This window comes from Mus caroli, unplaced genomic scaffold (assembly GCF_978045245.1).
Source record: "Mus caroli unplaced genomic scaffold, Mus_caroli_1 scaffold_2, whole genome shotgun sequence".
NCBI lineage: Eukaryota > Metazoa > Chordata > Mammalia > Rodentia > Muridae > Mus > Mus caroli.
The window spans coordinates 11,050,146-11,073,860 of record NW_028227257.1 but is presented as its reverse complement, the minus strand read 5'-3'; the positions used below and the strand labels follow the sequence as shown (position 1 = coordinate 11,073,860).

The 23,715-nt window shown below is 51.2% G+C and overlaps 1 protein-coding gene across 4 annotated transcripts in view; it reads right to left on the bottom strand.

The window, feature by feature from the left end:
- Positions 1-14,275: 14,275 nt before the first annotated feature.
- Positions 14,276-23,715, bottom strand: part of Nfatc2 (nuclear factor of activated T cells 2) — a 127,551-nt gene continuing 118,111 nt past the window's right edge. For all 4 annotated transcript variants that reach the window (XM_085832151.1, XM_021180887.3, XM_021180861.3 and 1 more), the window contains one exon: positions 14,276-18,188. In XM_085832151.1, coding sequence (XP_085688277.1) covers positions 18,133-18,188 — 56 coding nt within the window. In that variant the 3' untranslated portion in view covers positions 14,276-18,132. The remainder of the gene's footprint in view (positions 18,189-23,715) is intronic.

The following is a 23,715-nucleotide window of genomic DNA, read 5'->3' as shown; positions in this document are numbered from 1 at the left end:
AACCAGAGTGGGGCCCAGAGCAGGGCCTGAGGGTGTGGGTGGTGGCAGCCAGGCCTGCCCCTGTGCACCTTGCCCAGGAAGGAGCCTCGTTTGTTTGCACCATTCAGTTAATCTTGCTTCTGGCTGCACGGGCAGCTGTGGACCATACCCCAACATTTTCTTAGGCTCACAGCCTCCGCTTGAAGGTGCCGTTTAGCAGGGCGGCAGGGGCTCCCGGCTGGTTCCCTGGGGTCCTGGGAGAGGTGTGCCGCATGAAGAAAGCTCATATTTCTCACTTTTAAAAACAACCAGGCCCATTCCCTCTCCAATGTAGTCTTTGTTTTTAAATGCAATTTAGAAAGGGCCAGAGTCTTTCCCCTGGCCTAGCCGTTTCCTGTGGGCCTAGCTAATGTCCTGGCACCTTGCCTCCAGGTGGTCCTGGGTGGCTCAGCTCCTCCCCCAGGCCCCCACCCCACCCCAACTTTCCTCTCCTAAAGGCTCTTCACCTTCTGCTGCTGGGAGCTTAGTCAGCGCCCACAAGGGCCTTTCCCAGTCCCCAACAGCTCCCTATAGCACTGTCCCTCAATGATTAGTAGGGGAGGGTATGAGAGGAACCCAGGGTAGGAGGGACAGCTTGTCACATGCACCAGAACAGATGTGGGTCATGTCACCTTGGGTTCCAGTGAGGAGGGTGCGAAGCTAGTGAACCTCCTACCAGGCCATTTCTGGACTTCCTTCAGTGTGGGCAATGTCACACTGGCAAGCGCAGGTTTTTGAAATGAGCTTGAACCCCAGCTCTGATAATATTGGCCTCCCTGAGCCTCAGTTTTCCTCCTGTAAATGGGGTTCATAGGAGACTGTGGATGCAAACACGCACACATAAATGATATAAAAATAAGAACACTGAGTCCTGAACCAGAATACGCTCAACTGGAACCTGAAGGCTCTCTGGTGGCCACAGGAACCTCTCACATGATGCAAACCCCTGCTCACAAGGACAAGGCAGGTCCTGGGCCTCTCTGAGTATGCCAACCATGACAGCACTGGCTGTCAACAGAGGCAGTTCCACAGTGGAGGAGCAGAGAGGGTATATGTGTGAGGGACCAGTGATGTAGTAATGGCAGGGTGTGGGCACCACTTTGTGATGGGCCTTGATGGGAAGAGGTCCCAGGTGTCGTAAGATGGGACAGGAGCGCTGTCCCCAGGGTTCCTGAGCTCAGCAGCCCCTGAGCCTCTCACCTCTAGGCTGTGCCTCAGCTCTCCATCAGCATCCTGAGCCTCTCACCCCTAGGCTGTGCCTCAGCTCTCCAGCAGCATCCTGACTCAGGCTTGTGATGTCACAGCAAAGCTGATCCAGAGGTCTGCGGTGTGCTCAGGGCAGCCGCAAATGAGGGGGCTATTTTTAACTAGGAGAGAGAGGAGTCGGGGTTTAGCCTGGTGGCCCGAGAAGCTGGGAAAACTGTGGCATCATCTTAAGGTTGCCTGCAGGGCAGGGCTTTCCCCATCATGGCAGCCTTCCTGGCCTTATAAGGTTTTCATGATGCAGGCAAAAAAGTTCCAGGGGACTGGGGTGATAGCTCACTGGGGAAGGGTGCTTGCTGTGCAAGCTCAGGGCCCTGAGTTCAAATCCCCAGGTGGATGTGTCTGGAACTCTAGAACTATGAGGGGTAGAGATGAGAGGATGGCTTGAGTTTATTGAATTTCCAGGCTCAGGGGAAGATCCTGTCTCAAGGAAATAAGAACGTGATAGAGCAAGACAGAGCAAGACACCCTAGGTCCTCCTGTGGCCTTCACATGCACACACAGGTGAACACATCTATACCCCTCTCTCTCCCTCTTCCTCTCCTTCCCTGTCTCCCTCTCCTCCGTCTCCCCACCCCACCCCCGTATCTGTCTTTATCTCTCAAAATGGTCTGCAGAATCTATCCCATTGGTCAAACCTTGGTCATGTTGACACATGCAGAGACAGGTGAGGCCTCCCTCACACGCTACTGTCCCGCATATGCTGGGGTCATTCTCCACTGAGAAGAGAGGGAGGGAATGCTGTGTGGAGAGGAGAGCAGTCCCCTCCTCTCCTCCAGGCAGGCGGAGGGCAGGAAATGGAGAACCCTGCCACAGACACAGAGCTGCTAAGGAAGAGCGAGCAGTCCGTCCCTTCACAAAAGATGGCGATAAAGTTGGACGTCTGAAAGCCAGAGCTGGAGGGATCTCAGAGTGAAGAATGAACAGGTGGAACTGAGAAGGAACAGCAGAGACAGAGATACCAGGAGCTCCAACCTCAGGATGAGAAATTTCCAGGGGAAGAGTCAAGGGGGCTGACCAGAGAAGGGCATGTCCACACATACACACATGCATGTACATACGTACACACAAACACATGTACACATAGGCATGCATGTTCACACATGCACATGGATACACACAAACATGCATACCTGTTCAAACATGCACATACACAGACACATGTACATGTGTTCATACATGCCTACATGAGCAATGCACATACACAGACACATGCACATATACAAAAGCATGTACATGTGTACACATATGCACACATGTTCACACATGCACATGGTTACACATAAACACATGTATACTTGTACACATATGCATACATGTTCACATATGCACATATTGCATGCATATGTACACACTATGTCATAGTTGGAGTTTTCTGATTTCTGTCCCACCCAGTGCCAATCACAGCCCAGTAACAATGGAGAGTAGAGGGCCCATGGTCCTCCCTATCTGGAAGCAATCCTGTCGTAAGTGGTCAGCCACTCAGGACTGAGACTCAGCCTCTCACCAGATTTGCCTCAGCTTGACTGCCAGAAAGCAAAGACAACTTCCGTGTTCTGAGGGAGAAACATTTCCAACAAAGAGTCTTACTGGGGCAAAAATCTGGTGTTCTCATCAGACACTGAAGAATCTGAAAATTCACTAGCCATGTACTCTATGAGAGAGCTCCCTAGCAAGTGTGTTTATGTCCCCAAAAGCCACCTCAAAAAGAGGTAGCAAAGGCATTGGTGAGTGTGTTGTGGTGGCAAGACCATGGGAGAGGCAGAGGATCCAGACAGAAGCTTGCTTGCTTCCTCAGTGGTGAGGAAACAGAACCACATCTCCCTCTGTGGCTCCATTTGCACCCCAATCCATCAGCGAATATTATTTGTTTTTTTGAGAACCAGCGTACTGACAAGTCCAAGCTTAGTTCTGCATTCCAGAACTGCCCAGTGAGACGAGCAGCTGATACAGCATTTCTTTACTCCTGTAGCCGAGGCTCCGCCCTGAGCACACAGTGCAGGCAAGAGAGACACACCTGGCACCAACCTCTGGCTTCCATGAGCACATGCAGATATGCAATGCATCGCATGTGCATGCTCACGTGCACACATACAAATAAATACACATACACATGCACACACTCACATTCACATATACATATGCATGCACTCAGGCACACACACATGCACACACATATACACAAATGCGCACACACCGTGCAAACACATATGCACATACACAAGTGACACACATGCAAGTGTGCCCACATGCACACACATGTACACACACATATGCACACAAATACACACATGCACACACACATACACACATGCACACCACACATGCACACACGTGCACACACACATGCACACACACGTTCACACACGGACATACACACTATACAAAGATTGTGTGTTTTTACTCTTTATTGTGATGTGTTTCGCCCAGGTGTGTGGTATTGTCATTGTTTAGAAAACTGTTCCTTCTTCAAAATCAAGTATTAATTGCAATATGCTGAAAGACTTCTGGGCGACTCTGAGCTGGAATTGAGGACTCTGGCAAAGGCATTGTGGTGAGGTGGCACAGAAGTCTGGAGTCACCCTGAGCAGCTACTTAGCCGGGTCACCCCTCTGTTTTGTGGCTCAAGTCTCTCTCACTGTCTCAGGCAGTCTCCCTGGCAAGGAGCCCTCGCAATGGAGAACCTTGGCAGACATGTTACAAAGGAAACACAGGATGTCTGGGCAGGGACTGGGTTTGCCTGTCCCCTCCCAGGGGCAAGGGATGGAAGGTGGGCCTGAGGATTGAGGTTACTGCAGACAGCAAACCATTCTTGACACCGGTAAATCCACCTGGGCTGACAGTGTCCTCTGGGTCCCCAAAACATATCAAGGAAATCAAGACTATGGGGTCTTTTCCGCACTCCCGCTTTGACTGTCCTTTGGTCTGCCCTGCCTGGAGTCCCAGGGGGCTCCCTCAGCATCTCTGTGGTCCTCTCAGTGAGTCACGCTGGGCTGCCTTCACTATCTGGGGAACCCAAGATCCATCCCTTAATTTGCTCCAGCTGTGTCTCTGTAAGCCTGAGGTCATCCAATCTGGCAGAGGAGGAAGGCCCAGCTTGTTGTGTCTTTGTTTCATTCAAATGGCTGGGACGGTGACTCACCCGGCTTCTCTCTCTAAACCAGGCCACCGTCCGGGAGTCGTGGTTTTGATTATAGACCCTGACCTCAAAAATACGCTCACATCACTTTTGAAATATTCTCCAGCACCGCAGAACTCAGCTCTGATGGGGAAAGGATGGTGAGGGGATGGCAGCCTTGGCAGGGGGCGTGCTAACCACTGCCTGGGCCGCAGTAGTCCTCTGGTGCTTGTCAGAGACTTTGGCCTGAATCAGAGTGGGGACGTTAGCCTTGTCATGTGACCCAGGCCAGTGATGGACACGATGATGGTGATGATGGTGGTGGTGGTGATGGTGGTGATGATGACGACAACCATCATTATCATCACCATTATCAGCACCGACCACCGCACCCAGCGCTCACTCTGGGCCACGCATTTCCTAATGCATTAAGTGGGCTCATTTTAACATCTAACAGCTCCTGGTCTTGCCACTGGAGTTGGAGGTGTGAGTTGCCTCATCCAGCCCTCCCAGGAGCCACGTTCAGCCCTGAGGCAGAAGGTGTGACTCCATGAAGAGCAGGCACGGAGAGTGGAGGTTGTGAACAGGCGTGTGAATGGGATGGGTGGTCAGCGGTTCATGGGAAAAGGTGGCGGGTAGTGGGGTAGCTGACTACAAAAAGGAGGGCAGCATCAAGGTGTGGTCTGTGGAGACTGTCATTATCTGTGTCCCGGCTACAGCTTGGCTGTGACTGTGACTGGGTAGATCAGGGCTCAGAGCTGTCCCAACACCCACAGGCTATAGGACAGAACGCGGCAAGCAGTACATTTCACCTCGAGACTGACATGGAGAACCGGGTGAGCATCCATTCAAGTGATGAGGGCTGGTGTCAGGGGCCCTTCATGGAGGTCGGAACGCCTGTGCTCAGCAAAGGGGTCAGTGTCCCATTTGGTGGAAGGTCACATGGTGGGGGGGCTGAAGGGCTGAGATGACACAGGCAGCTTTGGTGCAGGTGCTTGTAAGGGAGTGTGTCACCTCCCATCTGGTGTCTGAGTGCTGGCTTCTCCAGCCAGGCAGGAGGACTCAGCTGCCATGGCTCAGCCAAAGCCTACCAGCAGATGGTATCTCATAGCACTGGTGACTTGTGGCCCTCCGTGTGGTGTCTGGGTGTTGACAGATTACCAATGGTTGGCTAAAGTACAGGTGGAGGACCCCCCCATTTGAAAACAGAAAATCCAGTGTGTCCCCAGACCAGAACTACATTGCAATGTATCCTTGTGGGAAATTCCACAGCACAGAACTTTTGCACGCAAAGCTACAAAAAATGCTCCCTGCAAATTCCCTTCAGGCTGAGTGTGCAAGAGGTTTGCACTTCGGGCTTGCATTCCCAAGAGATCTCATTATGAATATGCAAATATCCCAGAGCCTCAGCAGGTGGCAAGGATGAGGGAGATTACATATGAGCTCCTTTCAGTGTTGGCCATCACAAGGGCCCACTAACCAGGGGAGCCCAAAAGTAGGGTGTCCCCAGATGGTACCCAGGGCCTCATGAGAGCCAGGCAAGCATTCAACCTCTTAAGCTCCTTTCATTCTTTATTTTGAGACTCGGGGTGCCCAGCTGGCCGTGAACTGTGAACTTCTTCATCTTTCTGCCTCGGTGTCAGAGGAGCTGGCACGAGGGCCTGCGTCACCAGGCCTGGCCCTCAGTAGCTTGAGGCTGTGGAACCGCCGTCTCTGCCTTTGTCTGGGTGCCCTCTCTCCATTAAGGCTGCTCGTCATGGGATTTGGTTTCTCTGAATGACGGAGGCTGGCCTCCCCTGAAATCAGTGCCTGTATCGCAAAGACAAGTCACTTCTATAGGTCCCCAGTGAGCGTGGGGAACAGGGGGAGACATCATCCAGCCCGCTTCACACGGTGCTGTGCACTCCCCTTCTAAGTAGGGCTTCCTGAGAACAGCAACTGTGTCATTCAGTCACTCAACCATTCATTCATCTCATTCACTCATTCGTTCCCCTTCACTCGTTTATCTTCATTTATTCATTCATTCACTCATTCATCTTTACTCACTCAAACATTCATCATTTATCCATTCATGCATTTATCATTCATACACCTTCACTTCATTCATTCATTCACTCATTCATTCATCTTCATCATTCATTCACTCATTCATTCATTCATTCATCTTCACTCATTCATTCATCTGTTTATCCGCTCATGCATTTATCATTATTCATACACTTTACTCATGTGTTTATCTTCATTCACTCACTCATTCATTCATTTTCATTTACTCATTCATATTCACTCATTCATTCATCACTTATTCATATTCACTCACTCATACATTCATATTTGTTTATCCATTCATACATCATTCATTCACCTTCACTCATTTGCTTATCTTCATTCATTCATTCACTCATTCATCTTCACTTATTCATCCAGCACATATTGGTGGAACTTCTATCATTTCCCATGTCTAACGTGAGGCTCTGTGGGGAGCTGAGCCTGGTGACACTGCAGATGGGCTGCAGGGGAAGGGATAGAGGAACTGCAGTAGTAGGGTGGCTTCTAACTGGGAGTCCTGCTTTCTGAAGAGGTGACAGGCAAGCTGCATCCTGAGGCTGGATAGAAGTGGCCAGGGCAACAGTCTGTCTGATGTACTTTCTATTTCTGCATGCCAGTGCCTGGAAGAGGGCTCACCTTTGATCTCAATGCCATTTTGTCACCAAGTGTCCTGAAGTGGGAGTGGCTCTGGGGACAGAACACACAGCCCTGGGATACAGTGAGAGCTGGGTCAGGACAAAGGCAGGGACAGGGCAGCCCTGGGAAGCTGCTGTGCACTTCTCTGCTTGTATCCCAGCTGGCTCCTTATGTCTCCTCTAGGGGGCAGTGGGACTCCACTGGAGGCCTTCCTCCAGCGTCCCAGAGGCTGGCTGTCACTTCTCATCTTGGAATAGAGCCTCCAAGTTCAAGCATGAAAGGTACTGTCAGTACATGCCAGGGAGCTGGGCCCCAAGGATGCACCTCTCACACTGGTGTGTTTGGAAACTCCTTGGGAGACAGGTTTGCTGTCACTGTGGATCATAAGGCCTGACAGTTAAATCCACTTGGGGACATGGGTGTCCCCATAGACACAGAGGCTGTTTGCCCATCGTGGGGACATTTCCAAGGTGACACTTGTGTTCTGCTAGAGCCAAGTGCTGAGACTGTCCCCACCCCCTCCCACAAACAAATTCCCTTGACCCATTTGTCTCCCCTGCTCCATTCCCTGGAGAGAGAGAGAGAGAGAGAGAGAGAGAGAGAGTAGGGGGTAGGGATACAGCCTAGGACCTAGCACATGCTAAGCAAATACTCCATCACTGGGCTAACAAGCACAGTCCTCTTACCATTTTTTTTAATTTGGGGATAGGGTCTCACTAGATCTCCTGTGATGGTCTTGATTTCACTCTGGTGTTCGGGTTAGCTTTGGACTTCCAATCCCCCTGCCTCCGCCTCTGAGGAGATGAGATGACAGGCCTGTGCCTCCACACACAGCATCTTCCTCCTAGCTCTTATGTGGTTAAAGCCCCTGGTTATGCTTCAGGTAGACCTTAAGGATGGCTGGGTCGCCTAGGCTACTCCCCCGAATGGCTCTATGTTCCTCAGAGTGGTCAGGGTGAGGAGGTGGCACAGCAAATTTGGTGACACCTCTCAGCTAGCTGTGTGGTCATGGGTTGTGTCCCCTGAGCCACTTGCTTACCTGGGTAGTGAGAAAGGCCTCCACCTCAGGCTGTCTATAAGCCTCAGTGACAGAGTCTGGTGGCAGCTGTACCATTCCTGACCATTCACCCCTGCAGCTCCTTCTTCCACGGCACCTGTTGCTCATCTCCATGGCTCCTGTACCTTCTGGGCACATGATTATAGTTTAGCATCTATGCATACATGAATAGATGCGTCTGGACTTGAGGTTGGGGCTGGTAGCAGTCCCTGACACCCAAGGGACGTCCAGACCCTCACCCCTGAACTCAGGAGCTGATGAACACTGCAGATGTCTGAACTCTCAAGGTAAGAGTGATCATGGCTATGAATGCAAGAGGTGTGGTTATAACAGGTGCATTCAGGGGGTGGGGCTACAGCAGGGCATTGAGGTTACTGGTAAGCCTGACTGTCCCTCCCTTATAAACTGTGGGTCAGCTTCAGGCTGGCCAACAAGGGCTGTGGCTCACAGTATGCTGGTCCTCTGTGATGGTCCTCTGGTTTGACATTACAGATTTTGGAGTCTCTAACATTATCCTGAACCATATTCTACTCCAAAGGGTCACAGAGATCAAGCGCACTCTGGGCAAGGCTGCTTCTGCTGTCCCTGGGAGACAGTCGCCTTGGTCTTCAGCATCTGTTTTTTTGTTTGTTTGTTTTTTGTTTTTAATGGTAATCCTATAAAGCAATGAGTTTCATTGTGACATCTTCCACACATGCTTAACTTAGGTACATTTTGCTCTTACTCCCCTTCCCCACTATCCTTATCACCTCTCCCTGCCTCTCCTCTATGGATACCAACATCTTAAGCAGTCTGAGAAGCCAGGGAGCTGCTTTGAGCCCATTCCAAAGACAATTGAGCCACAAACTTGTTTTCTTCAGCATCTATGTGCGTGTTTGTGAGACAGCCAACCCAATCAAATATTAATTGTGCAATAATGGAAGCAACGGGGTGAGGGCTGTGGGGGGGGCTTAGCTGATCAGTGTTCACCTCAAATGCATGAAGTCCCCTTACCCCCACAAGTTTGATCCCTAGACTGCATAAACAGTTGTGGTCCCGCAGGTTTGTAACCCCTGAACTGAAAGCAAGAGGGTCAGGAGTTCAGAGTCATCCTTAGCTACACAGTGATTTTGAGGTTGGCCTGAGTGATGAGACGATGATAGCCCAAAAAGAACAGACTAGCGGGAGTAAGGGGAGGGGTGTTGGAGTGTGTGGGTGTGGCAGCAGGTGGTGCTTTGCTCAAAGGCAACAAGTTAGTTAGTGGGTTACAAACACACTGCCTTAGGCAGCAGGAGCTGCTTGCTTGTCCTTGTCCTCTGAGAAGGTGAGAGGGTGGGGAAGAGGGAGCCACTCACTGGGAGGGCTGTAGGAGGTAGCTCATCAGGCAGATTGCTTCCAGTCTGTTCCTTAGAGGATGCAAACGCAAGTGGTGATCAGGAGAGGGTGGGGGAAGAGTGAGGTTGTGAAGGGGGGGTGTCCTAGTCAGGGTTTCTATCCCTGCACAACCATCATGACCAAGAAGCAAGTTGGGGAGGAAGGGGTTTACTCAGCTTACACTTCCACATTGCTGTTCATCACCAAAGGAAGTCAGGACTGGAACTAAAGCAGGTCAGGAAGCAGGAGCTGATGCAGAGACCATGAAGGGGTGTTTCTTACTGGCTTGTTTCCCCTGGCTTGCTCAGCCTGCTCTCTCATAGAACCAAGACTACCAGCCCAGGGATGGCACCACCCACAAGGGGTCCTCCCGCCTTGATCACTAATTGAAAAAATGCTCCACAGGTGGATCTCATGGAGGCATTTCCCCAACTGAAGCTCCTTTCTCTCAGGTGGGGATGACAACCTGCAGTCCAGAAAGGAATGGAAGACAGCACCCCCACAACACACACCCACACACACACCAGCCCCAGGAGCCCCGGGGTCACTTCTGAGTTGACAGAGACTTCCCCAAAGATGTCCCCATAGTTCCCGAAACCCATGGATCGTCCACAGCAAGAGATGGTGTGGCCACTGATCACAGGTGATTTGAGGAGGGTGCTTGGGCTGCCCAGGTGTGCCCTGTGTGATCATAGATTATCAGCCAAAGGAACTTCATGGAGACCAGCTGGTGAGGCGCGTTGCTGGCTTAGAAAATGGAGTTTCCTGGGAGCCCTGTTCCAAGGGCAGCTGTCTTATTTCCTAAGAGGCAGGAGGGGGGGAGGTCCTCTCTGGAGGGACCTGCGGAGCATCTCCACAAACCCCACTTTGGACTTCTGGTCCCCAGAGCTGCGACTGTAAGTTTTTGATGCTTTAAGCACTACATTGTCTACAAATGTTTCCAGAGCCTGTAGAGTCAGGTGAGGATTGGGGTGGGGTGGGCTTGGAAGCTGCTGGGTCTCAGAGGAGAATGTGGGGTCTTCTTACCATGGGTTGTAGAAGGCAAAAGCATTTTAGGAAGGAAAAATGTAGACAGCAGGGTCTCAGGGACTCCTGAAAGACGGGGAGGGAAGACTTGACAGCCCATGAGAAGCATAAAAAGCCAAAAGCTGGGGTGAGGCCATGAGCCGGGAGATGGGAAGCCATGGTGTTTAGGATCCCAATTTAGTTTCAGCAGGGTGGGCCACGGTTGGGCAGAAGACCCTTTGGTACTCAGAGGCCCTGGGGTCCACTGGTAGTATGTGAAGGGCAACTGGTAACTGAGAGCCTAGGTTTCTGGGAGCCCAGAGGTTTGAGGGCCAGGCTGCGGTGTTGCCATGCGGCCTGCAGTGGGCGCTGTGGAGCCCCACATCCGCTGCCTTTCTCACCTGATCAATCGCACCCCCTGGGGAAGTTCCAGTTTCACATTTGTCTAGTAAACAGTCGCTGGCTGCCCGCCCTTCCTTTACCTGCCCCATAGGAACCATTGAGCTACGGCAGAGAGTGCTTTACAGGCAGGAGGGCCGCAGGTGACTGCAGGCTGCCGGGAGCAGATGCTGGCCTGGCAGCTCGCAGACCCGAGGGAGTCATGTCGTTATTGCTTTCTGCAGTGAAGGGAGTTGGCGCTTGCCAGAAAACAACCGCTGTGTAACCAGAAATGAACACACCAAGCCCCATGGGGCACCGGGAAGGCCTCTCTTGAGATCATTGTTTGGTTTTGAAAAATGGGTTAGATATTAGGAAGTGATTAATTTTTCTGTAGCTGTCTGCCTCTTGTGCATGTCAAAGCTGGTTATGATGTCTGTTTATTCAACCCCCTATCCTCCATGTACTGATGCCCTACTGTGTGCTGGGCTTGGAGAGGTAGCCCCCAGCCCAGGCAAGCACTACCCTCCTCTCCTGGGAACCACAAGATGAAACAGTCAATAAGCAAGCTGACATTTAATACCAGCACTGGCTCAGCATGCAGGGTGCCTCACTGGGTACCTTGCCGCTGGGGAGGAAGAGCCAGGAGCACTTCCGGAGTTCGGAAGTGGGCACTTCCGGTACTAAGAAAGGAGAACCAGAACTGGGAGATGTGGTCTGAGAACAAGGGAGGCAAGCTGTGTGAGTGGAGATCAGGAGGAGGGAAGATGGCTGAGGATGCTACCTGGGGTCCGGATCTAAATGCTAAGGCCCATGAGGTGCTTTGCCTATAGGCAGAAGGGGATGTGAGGTATCTTGAGACTTGGCCTGGCTCTGCTGTGGGCAGGATGGGTGGGAAATATCCGGGAAACTTGAGGAGCTACCGTGTCATCCAGGCAGATGAGGGGAGGTCTCTGGGTACTGTGGGAGGAGGCGACAGACACCTTAGAGACAGAGCCATAGAACTCGCCGATTTGTAGGAAATGGGGCTGTGAGGGCTCAGGGTGACCGCAATATTGTCCCTTAAGCAACTGTTTGGATGGTGTTGCTACAAGCTGGTGGGGAAGGGAGGGGTGGAGACCAGCAACTGGGGAATCTCAGGCATGTTAACTAGAAATGCCCTGTGGCTGGCACAGTGAAGTCATGCAGATGTGTCCACATCTGGAATCTTCTAAAGTAGTCTGAACTGCCCTGTTCAAAAACGGTCCTGGGAAGCCTGGCCTTGTGTCACCAGGTGCAAAGGCCCTGAGACAGAATCTTGTGGGTCTACACTGCTCCTGGTGGGGCGCTTGAGGGACCTTGGCAAATTTGTCCTAGAGGCTGTGGTTTACTGTCCCTCCTCGAAATCTGGCTAAGGACAGTATGGTCCCTGCAGTACGTTTGATGGCCATGATGCACTGTGCACTTTCTGAGTATAGAATCTGCAGGAAAAAGGAATCCTTAAAGCAGCTGGGCTGGGGCAGTCTCCTTGGCTGTACCTCTAGGTTGGGCTGTGTACACACAACCTCACTTCTGGGTGCTACCAGGAGGGTGGGGCAGGTGGGTTCAGAGAGGCATTCTGGGGAAAAGTTTAGTCCAAACCTGATGTTTGTACCACAGAATGTCGTGAGGGTTACAAGCCAGTCCCCTCTGCCTCCTCCTGGCTGTGGCCTTCACTTTCAATTACTAATGACTCTTGTGGTTCCGCCTTCTTGCCGTTTGAGAGTCAACCTGGCTCTGTGCTTCCTTCTGGTCTATGACCCCAAAGAGGCTGCGCCGGTGTCTGTCCTACTTTCTCTCCGAAGCCTTCTGAAGCCCCCACTTGCTACCAACCCAGAATTGTGCCTCCCCTGCTGTAACGCTGCTGCTGCTGTGGCACGCGTGGCCAGGGACCTCTGTAGACTGCTGTCATCCCAGGGGTTCCAGTGTGTGCTTCCTTTACATCTGGGGAGTTTTGAAAAGTGGACAGACTCATTTCCGGCTCTTAAGGTCTAGTTAAAAAAACAAACAAACCCCAGCCTCTATGATGTTTTTCCAGATCTCATGGCAAATGAGCTCCCTACAGGAGCTCAAGGCTCAATAGTGAAGCCCAGCCGTGGAGTGATACTGTAGGAAACTGATAGCAAACACAAGCCAGTGTCTGTCAGGGTCCTGAGACAGGGAAGGTGGCAACTGTTGTTCTCATTTTGCATCAGGGGAAACTGAAAAAAAAAAATGGTTCAGATTTATGTTTGCCAGGAAAGCTTGCATGGAGATGTAAAAGATGTCTATTTGGAGTGGGTGTAGTCTTGCTCCTGTCCTTGACTGCTTGCGGATGCTGGCCTTCCAGAAAAGCATGGAAGGGCTTCAGAAGTGGGGAAAGACAGTTACAGCAAACATTGTACGGGGTGCAGCCAGCTTGGGGTGTCTGCTGCTGGGCAGGTGCTGGGTGTGTGGCAGCGAAGGTGGGGGGTTTCCTACCCACTGAAGCTATGTGATCATTCCAGAGAGCTTGTATTAGTGGCATCCACACCAGCTACCGGGAGCCATGGGCTCACCAGGAAACTTCTGGAATCTGAACCCTCTAGGTTGAGGGACTCTTTGAGGGCTTCTGACCTATGTCACTGGGGGGGCCTGAGACCTGCCGGGTTGGATGTTTGCAGCCACCATGCAACTCCCTGTCAGGGCTTGGCACACCTGTCCCCATGGCCCTGCTGGCTGCAGGCATCAGAAGGGGTGCAGGTGAGGTCTAGAAATCCCAAGAGCAGATCATGGTTGGGTAGAGAGAGTCTATGAGGCACAGGCCCCAGGACTTCAGTGTACAACTCTCAAGGGTGGATGACGGTTGAATAATATTAAGATTTTAAGAAATAACAATTCCTTCCACCTGTCTTGGGCACTTTAACTCTGAAAGGAGAAAAGCCATTCAGAGGAGGAAGGCAGCTAGAAAGTCTTGGGACTTTCTGGAATGTATTTTTTAAGGTTGGATGATGATACCCCTCTCCTCCAGCAATTTTTGTTAAGATAATCAAACAGAAAGGCCCCATCCCTCCTCTGACTGCTTACAAACGACTTCAGGTACTCAGACACTTCCTGGAAGTTGGGCCACGGCTGACTCCTAAATCTGTTCCTGCCTCTAACCCTAAAAAAGCGGACCAGGGGCAGGTCAGAGCAGGGCCCATGGGGAGGATGGGGCAGATCTGAGTTGACCTTGTGACTCCGTTACCTGGGCAAGCCTTCTGAACCAGTGTTCCCACCACCCAGGGCCAGCAGACCCCCACCCCCGAGCTTATACCTTATGTACACAGACAAAAACCTTCCTTGCTGTCTAAACCCGCTTCTAAGGCCGCTCTACCCCACCTCCCAGAGAAGCAGACACACCCAAGTAAGTTGCTCTCAACTGTTTATTGCTAAGCTGTCATCATATAAGCCGTATAAAAATACTTTACATATAGCAAAAATAAACTGCAGGAAACTGGAGAGTAAAATCGTTTTGCATAGGAATGTGATATATCCCGACTCCTCAGGTAGTGGGGCGGAGATTTTCCCAAACCCCAGCCTTCAGAGCCCGATGAGCAGGCTCCCATGAGGGCTGAGAAATGACAGGGGGACGGGGATTCTCTGATGTCTGGGATGCTCTCACAGAATGCTGGGGCTCCTACTCACATAGCAACAGCACTGTCTGCACCCAGTCCATCTAAAGCCTGAGAGGGCAGGGCCAGGCAGGGCAGGGATGTTTATTCCCATCTGACAGCATTAACACTTTTGACTCCAGTTTCCAGGACTTCACTGTGATCTCAGAGGGGTCCTGCTCAGGGAAGCACCACTCCTGGCCCACCATTGAGAGTTAGCTGTAAACAAACTGGACTAAGACAATGATGGTGGCCGTATGTCTGTCAAGGCACGAGTAAGCTGGTCGTAGGTGAAGGTGATGTTGCCTCATTTATGCAACTACTGGACTGCAGGGAAATCTCCCGCTCTGCAGCTGCCTGGTTTGGGTCCATGAAGGTTGGTGTCCAAGCTTGGGAGACGCCAGTGGTGAGGATGTGTCAGGTTCCTCCAGCCTTCCCTGACAGCAAAGAGTTCAGGAATACTCGCCCTAGCCTGGCCACCTCTGTGTCTTTTCTGAAGCGCGCCAAATGAACACAGTTGTTAAGTAGCCCCCATTCCCCCCCCCCCATGCTGAGCACTGTGGTGTGAAGATAAACCAACTCAGCCTCCTATAGGTTCTGAGTGCTCATTAAAACACATTGGCTTCCGGCTTCCCTGTGTGACGGTGCTGCCGGCGGCTGGCCACGGCTGGTGGTGATGGATAATGGGTGACCAGGCTGCCGCTTGCATGTGAACAATGTTATCCCAGGTCACGGGAGGAACCTGCTCACTTGGTCCGTGGCTATGATGCGCTGGGGAGAAGGTGGCTGTTCTTTGGATGCTGCACATCAGTGTCACCTTGGAGGACTCCACGTGGTTGGCTCTGTCACTATCAGCCTGCCTGAAGGAGCTTGTCCATGGAAAGACAGAGTTCTGTGGCTTTAGATTGAAACCACCAACCAAACCTTTCATGTACAGTTCTCAGGGACAGCCCTGGCGTGAAGCTGAAGCTGGCCCTCTTTCTCAAGCTAAAAAAAGGTGTTCTCTCCTACAAAGTCCCTTTCCCTCCCATCCTGAGGTCTTGATAGGACCCGAGGTGAGTCTTTGGATTTGTTTCCCGGAATGAAAAACAAAACAAAACAAAACTCAGAAGTATACCATTTCTCTTACAGAAAATGAAGATATAGATTTTTTTAAAAAAAGAAATAGACCCTTAAAAAAAGACATCTGACCATTTATAAATATGTTCTAACTCCAACAGGGGTGAGATATGTAAAAGGCAGGTAAAAAGCATCAAAATACAAATAAGAAAATAAAATTTAATACCATACTAATCTGGGTGGATAGATATACTCCCCATCAGCGGCGCCTTTGTACAGTCAGGGAGATCTGTAGACTTGGAAGAGAAAGTGCCACATTTAGCAATATGGAACTGTCACCGGAACGACACCACGGATTTAGCAAGGACACACTTCCGCTTCCGCCCCTCTAACCCACGTGCGGTACACTCGTCGTCACTGCTCGGGCATCTTTTCTCATTTGCTAAGATCAGACTGCATCTCTCCATCCTGCCCCATCCTGGAAATGGTTGATAAGCAGTCACTCCCAGCCTCGTTTCCCCCTGGAGTCTGTAACTGACCAAACCTTCTCCATAGCTCTCTGCCACTCATACACGTTCTCTGGCCTGTTTGGTAACAGATGCTGCTTTCTCTCCTTGGCTGTTTGGGATATTTATCAACAAGTTTCTGAGACTATCTGGCTAAGATAGTATAAAGGGAAGAGCATTGAGTACACGTATACACACACACACACACACACACACATGCACACATACACACAGAGGAAAGTATAGGAGTCTGAGCTACCAGGAACCCCTTCGCTGACATGAAAACTAATGGGAAGTGAGTTAGCCCTTTGTCGCCCTGTGGACAGTGCAGCTGAGCTACAATTACAATGACTACAATTGCAGGAAGGCACTTGGGTAAAACTTGGAGATATCTGAGGAAGGGCCTGACTCCCTCATGTGCAAAACGTGGCTCTCAGCCAGGGCAAGTGTGAACTATCACTCACCGAACCCTCATCGCCCTTCCCCAGAGAAGTCGGCATTGCTCCAGTCAGAAGCTCCTGGCCGTAAAGGGCCAGCAGAACGTTTCTCGCTTAGCAGGAAGTACTTAGACTCATAGCGGCTTAGTGCTCAACTTCTTACAGACATTCTGGGTTCACACGAGAATTCTGCCCAGGTCTACGCATGGGGTCAGTGGAGGGAAAGCCCAGGGCTGCAGCAAAGGGGAGACATGCTAGGTCCTGACCACAAAGTCACATTTGCATGTTCAAGCTAAACCCTGGGCATGGGGTCTCTGTAAGGAGAACCAGCCACAGCTGGCCCAGCTCCAGCCATTTCCTTTCAGACGACTTTGACAAGAAAGCCAGGACGTAAGAAACCAACCACGGGTACTTAGCCACTGTAGCTTGCTTCTCGGGTCCTCTGCCTAGCACACAAAGCCGAGAAAGTCACTTTAAGAAGATGCCCAATAGAGACGTCTGGGATGAAGGCAAGGGGAGAGGACGGTCTTGCGTACACGATTAGGGGAAACGCTGTTGGAAGAAGAAAACTGAACCAGGAGGAAGATCATGGAGGACCGCCTGTAGCAGGCAGTGTGTGTGGAGAATCCCACAGGACACACAACCGGGCCAGGCAGGGCTTGATCACACTAAGGCATATGCTGGGGTGGATCCGCCTGAGTCACAGCTCATGCAGCTGCGTTCAGGAGTCTATGGAGGCTTTACATGAATTCGGGTTAAAAAAAACAAACTAGGGTGAAGCCAGCACTTCCCTGCTTTGAGTTCAGAGCAGAGGGAGATTTCGGCCCCTTTGTTCTGTTTGGTGGCGGTCATGACAAACACCTGTAGGTTTTGACAGGGTTTGGTGGTTTTAGCTCCTTAACAGTCAATGCAAGGACCCAGAAGGTTCTCCCGACGTCTGGGTGGAGCGGGTGGAGAGGGGAACCTTCAGAAGCAGTGTTCCCAACAGGCAGCCGGGGCTGGATCCCACCAGCCATAGCTGGCCGAGAGGGCTCTCAGCCCACGGCCTCCTTGGTTGGCTCTTTGAAGCAGAGGAAAACACAGCAAAGGCCCAGAAGCTGGCAGACACGTTCGTGTGTTATAACTTAAGGCTGAGAAGTTGGGACAGGTGGTCCTGTCAGGGCAAGGCTGTTTGGCTTTGGAAAGAGAAAATTCAAAATGAAGCTTTGCTGTGGCCCAGTTGGTGAGCAGATGAACGTCCAGTGTCAGCTCCTACAGAGACCTGGGGTTCTGGAGCCCGGAAGCCAGACTCTTGGGCCATGCTCTTTTAGTTGCTCTGGCTGAAGACCCTTCCCGAGAGAGATAGGAGCCATGTCTGTGGGCTATCGCAGTTCCTCCAGTTCTCCTGCCAGCGTCTCAGGTTCAGCATCCTGGTGAGTTGAGAATGAGGCTTTGGTCAGCAGGCAGTTGCTTTTCATGTCCAGTCACCATGGACAACGGCTAAGATGCTGTTTGCGCGGCAGCAGGCTTCCAGGCTCTGACACCATCTGCGTGCACTGTGCGCATGCGTAGTGTCCCAGTCACAGACGGCAGGAGGAGACAGAAGCGGTCCAGAGTAGAAGGCGTCGCGTGATTATGTTTGTTTCTAGGTCTGATTTCGGGAGGGAGGTCCTGAAAACTCCTTCCTGATGATTTCATTAACTAGAAGAGGGAGAGAGAATTTTTAAAAAGATGTGAGATGACAACCCAAACCAGGCATCCAATTAGATGCTACTTTCTGCATCTTTCCTTGTGATGATCATTTAGCCATTTTAATACAAATGTCTACCTACGCAGTGATACATCACCGCCCCACCCAAGTCCCCCAGCTTCTTGCTCATGTGGTAAAGTGTTCAGCTTTCTCCCTCTCTGTCCTTTAGTTCATAAACTTAAGTCACTGTGGGTCTACCAAGCTGCTTCTGTGATTACCGTGTCCTCAAAGCATCTAGCATGTGATCCTATCACATCCGACGAGAAAACAAAACATCTTAAACCCCCAAATTCGGGGCCCTTAAAATAGAAGGGGTGAGGGGTTGGGGGATGGGAGGTTCAATAGTCTTAGCTAACTGACTGCCCACTTAAAATTTCTAATTTTTTTTTTTTTTTTTTTTTTTTAGTCAGCACAATCAGGGGTCCTCCACTGCTCAAAGATTGTGCTGCAAGGCTCCTGGAGTGGAGAGGTCCTCAGAGAGGATTGGGAGCCGGTCTTTCCTCGTCAGAATGTGGTTCTAACAGGAACTGTAGACATGGCGCCAGCCCCTCACATGGTAAAGCGGCTCAAGCCTGTGCCAGCTGGGCAGCTCCTCTGAGGTGTGAGTTACTGCAATGGGGTGGCGAGATCCTGGCGCAGAGGATCTGGCCAAAAGCTTCCCCTAGCATCCCAGAGATCAGCCCTTACAGGAGGCTGCACAGCCAGTCCCCAGAGCAAGTGTTCATCTTCTGCGCCATTTTGTCAACTGAGCCAAGCAAGGGAGAAAAGGAGATTCCTCCCCACAGCTGCCTCAGTTTCCCATCTGAGCTGTTTTCTGAGCGTTCGAGATTGAAATGGCACGGAGGGCAGAGAAGCTGCCAGAGACATTCCTCATTCCTGAGTCTATGAGGTCTGAGGTGCTTTCTCCTGGGAGGTCCCTCCCAGGTGTCTGTGACACCATGTCAACAGGGGCGTGGATAGGTATCGTCTTAAAGGGCAGGCTAATCCAGGTTAGTCTCTGAGCAGAACTGGCCCCGTGCCTCCCATGGCCTGTGACTCGGGCTCCGTGTCTCTACAGTGAGACTCACGGCAGCACGGTCCTTTATCATCGTTCTGTCTTCTCTTTGACATTTAACTCGTGTGCTAGGAGTGAGGCAAAGGATGTGTCATGGCGTGCAAGCAGAGCTCAGAGGACAACCTGCTGACATTTGTCCTTTCCTCCCACCACATGGGCCATCAAGCCTGGCAGCAAGCACCTTCACCCACCGAGCCATCTCATTGGCTGGTTTTGCTTTTAATTTTTTTTTTGGGGGGGGTAGGGTGATGGGTCCTTGACAGGTATTCTAAGCACTCATGGTGTACACTATGCTGACCCTGAACTGATGGGCAATCTTCCTGCCTCTGTCTCGCAAGTGCTGGGATCCTAGGCATGCACCACTGAGTGGACTAGTAAGAGTCGCTGTGAGGATGTTAGCCGTGAGGTGGATAACTGAGCCTGAGCCTGAGCCTGGTGCGCAGCATTCGACAGCCATTAGCAGTCAGTCAGGAACACACTGGTGTACCCTCAGTGCTTTGCGTGGGAAGGTTGGGGCTCAGTTCAGTATTCCTCAGGTACCTGCTGGAGTCAGAGTCGGGGTCAGAATACCACCTCTGACCTAACTTGATTGCACGCCCGGCTTTACTGATATAACCATTACATGCCTCAGTTTCCCAACCTATAAACTGGATCCAAAAATATTACTGTTTCCTAGCGCTGTGAGCGTGGAGACATCAGGTCAATGGCCGTAGTACCCAGGATAGAACAGGTGTGGGCCTGCAGAACAGGTTGTCAGATGTGTCGGGCATGTTCAAGGACGAACCATGGGACCTTTGTGTAACAAACATTTCCAAGATGTTAAATAGCTCTGTTAACAGGCCTCGGGGGCTGGACTTGTGGTCAGCTGACTGGACCATGTGGGAGGGGGCTGTACTGCTGTGTTCCAGGTACCAGCTCGCTCCTGGGGGCCCCCAAATGGGAATCTGAATGCAGAATGCTAACCCAAATTCAGCCCCTTGCATGACTGCCAGGGCCCAGTGAGCTGGTGGCTCCACAGCCCAGGTTTGCTAAAAGCAGCTGATAGGCATTGCTTTGGGCACCATGGGCCCTCCCCATGGGTCCGCTCCCTCAGAGGAGCAAGGACTGGAAGGCTGGATAACCTCTAGCAGCCAGAGAGAGGTGGTATTGCCTTCCCTTGGGGTGAGGTGTTTCACACCAGTGGGAAGCTACCTTCCAGTGACATTCAGCCAGCGATTCCCAGTTCAGGCCTTTAGCATTGAGGGCTGGTGGGTGAGGTGGCTATCAAGTTGAAGCACTTCCTGTAACCTCTCTGGTGCTGACTTTTCTTTCTAAAATCCAATTTGTACCCCTGGCTGCAGGCGAGAAAGTTCTAGAACACATACCAACCAGTTGATGGCAAATACATTGTTCTATGTCAGGCTAACCACCCAGGCTCCGAGTTCTGAGGGGCTCTGCTCAACCTTTCCACCCAGGTATCCCCCTTGTGGGCCACTAGGGCAGGGGACAGCCCTTTGAATGTAGTCCATGATACCCACCATGACTGACTTTCTGCCCTTTATCTTCCCTTTGTGAAGGAGAGTCCCCAATTCAGGCCTGTCACCGCGTTTCTCCTCTGTCTTCTGTCCACCTTCCTAACCCTCTCCTTCATGATTAAATTCTCCTATTTCTAAAATTCCTGCTCTGGGCCAATCCCCTACCCTCTCAGGTAGGACTTTCCAGAGTCCCTCTTGGACCCTGGGGTCTGCACCTCTGTGGCCTCACTTCTACCACTGTCTGAGCATGCATGGCCCCAGCTTCTTCCTTCCAGTTCATGCCACCAGAAACCTCTGGTTCCCCACCAGGCTGATGTCATCCCTGCCTCTTCTAAGGTTTGTATCTTCTGCCCATGCCACCCACATCCTGGACCTAAGGCTCCCCACAGCTGGACACGCTTGTTCTCTCTCCTGTACCCTCCCTTCCTGGCAACTTGCTATTGCTGTGTGTGCCTGGCTGTATCCTGTACCCGGAACATAGGAAGTACCCAGTAATGACATGGGCACACAGATCTTCAAAAGGGATAGACACTTCAGGTCCCATGTCAGAGTTGGGTATGGCCCCCAAGGGAGGCTCAGAGGTCTGATTCCCTTTTATTGATCCCATACATCCTCAGAATGTCTCTCCTCTGCTAGCTTCTTTCTCTTCCCACCTTGGGCAGTGAGTCCCCACGTGGTCCCACCCCTGCCCATATCAACTTTTCTGTCCTGGTTCCAACACTACCTGATCCCCACCTCAGCATGGAATCCATGTCTCATAGATTGTGAGTGTGTAGAACTGGGGGCGGCTATTACTGGCCTAGAAATTTTATCCACAAAAGAATGATCTTTCAGATTTTCTGAAGGTGGTGGGGCTATTTTAATTCTCACCTCTGCCCTATCAACATAATCACTCTATGGACAGATACTGTAGAGGCTGGCAGCCTCTGACTGTAGCAGGCAATGATTTGAATCCAGAGCCCACGATGTTAACTCATTCAGTCTGAAGTCCTCATGGCTGACCAAAACCAAATTGTTCTGTGGGGTTCAGTATTCACCCCCTTTTTGTGTCTGGAGCCCCAGAATCCTTGCTGTATTCTGTGCAGGAAAAGGCCTGGTATCTTCTGAGTCGGAGTGGTCTGCTGGAAAGCACCACATTCTAGGAACAGGACGGGTGAGGGACAGCCTATTGTTGCTGCCAGCCTCATTAGGGACAGGTCAGAGGAGGGCCATGTCTCTAACTTCAGTGTGACTTTTAAGCCTAACCCCTGAGGCTGCCACCAGGAAAGACGGACAGATTTTTAAGGGCATCAAAATCATTGCATTCCTCACTATCATTGACAGCCTTTCATATACAAACAGACACTACAAACTCTAAGAACATGAATCAATAAAAATAGCTACAGACATGATTAAAAGGCCCATGCCAGGGCCTAACAGATACTTTTGGTAAAGGATTAGGCACTGTTTTCAGATTTGTGGGTGCTGGACCCTCTCTCAACTTTTGAGACGGCTATAGGCAAATCAACATCAATGTGTCTCAATAAAACTTTATTGACAAAACAGAACTGGGGCCAGATCAAGCCTCACTGCCGTAGTTTGCCAGTGGCACTGAGGTGAAAGATTTTTCTTTGCTTACTTTGGGGCTCATCAATCTGGGGGAAGCCAGAGCATTAACTAGTATTACTTAACAATGATCCTAGGTTAGTTTAGTGGTAAAGGTCTAGAGCAGTGGATGGCTCTCAGCCTTCCTAATCCTGAGACCCTTTAATACATTTCCTCATGTTATGGCGACCTCCAATCATAACATTATCCTGTTGCTACTTTATAACTTGTTATTTTGCTACTGTTATGAATCAAGATATGAATGACGTGCAGATATCTGACATGCAACCCCTGTGGGGGTCAGGACCCACAGGCTGAGGGCTGCTATTCTAGATTCTAGAATGGAGTTATCCGAGGGATTGATCGGGACATCTTGCTGGCCTCCCGTCTTTAACAGAGCACAAGGCCCTTAAAACTTCAGCTTGCAGATGGAAGGTCACCCCTGTGTAGAGGTGCAAGGCAAGGGACTCTCAGGGGTTCTGACTACAGCCCACCCCTTTAGCTCTGGAATGGCACCTGCAAGAAGGGACAGGGAGACCCCACTGCTTCTATCCCAGATCTCTGTTTTCTACCACCAGGTCAAAGTGTAGTCAGAGAGCCCCTCCTACAGCCAGGACAGGAAGGCAGAGGTTGTATTCTGGGTCTGGATTCCCTGCCGCCTCCAACTGGGTTCTCGGAGGTGCCCAGGACAGAAAGACATCCCATCTGCTGATGCAGGGGTAGCTCCCGGGGGAGTCTTCTCGAGAGCCAAGGAAGAGCTCTTGGCCTGAAGCACTCGCTGGCTTTCCCTGTCACTCACAACCCAGAGCTGTCATCTGGGGACACAGGGACACAGTTCTGAGATTTACTTTCTGCACTAATGTCCTTGCACCTTTGCTCAGCGCCCCCTTCCTGGGCTCTGGACGCCTAAGACCTCTAGAGAATTTTCTAGAACATAGCCAGGCCATCCATACAGGCTCAGTGGGAAAGACAGAATCTGTGACAGGTCAAGAGCCAGGCCGAGTGCTGGGTCAGAGGGAGGCTGGCGGTTGGATCGTCTGCCAAGTTCCCAGGCTCAAGAAGTACCACACACCAGGGCCTCATCGCTCTGCTCTCAGCATAAACTATCTCCAGTTTTTATCAGCTTGATTCCTGGGCCATGGCACATGCTCGTCTGGGGATATCTGGTACAGTGAATGCTCTTGACCACAATGAATTTTGAATCCCTGTTGTTGGATGGGATGAGCACCCTGTCTTCCCATATAGGGTTCACTGTGGTGTTGGGGTGCCTTTATCCCTTGTTGTCAGGGACATGGGGGTCTGAGCTGCCAGCTCATCTGTAGGCTT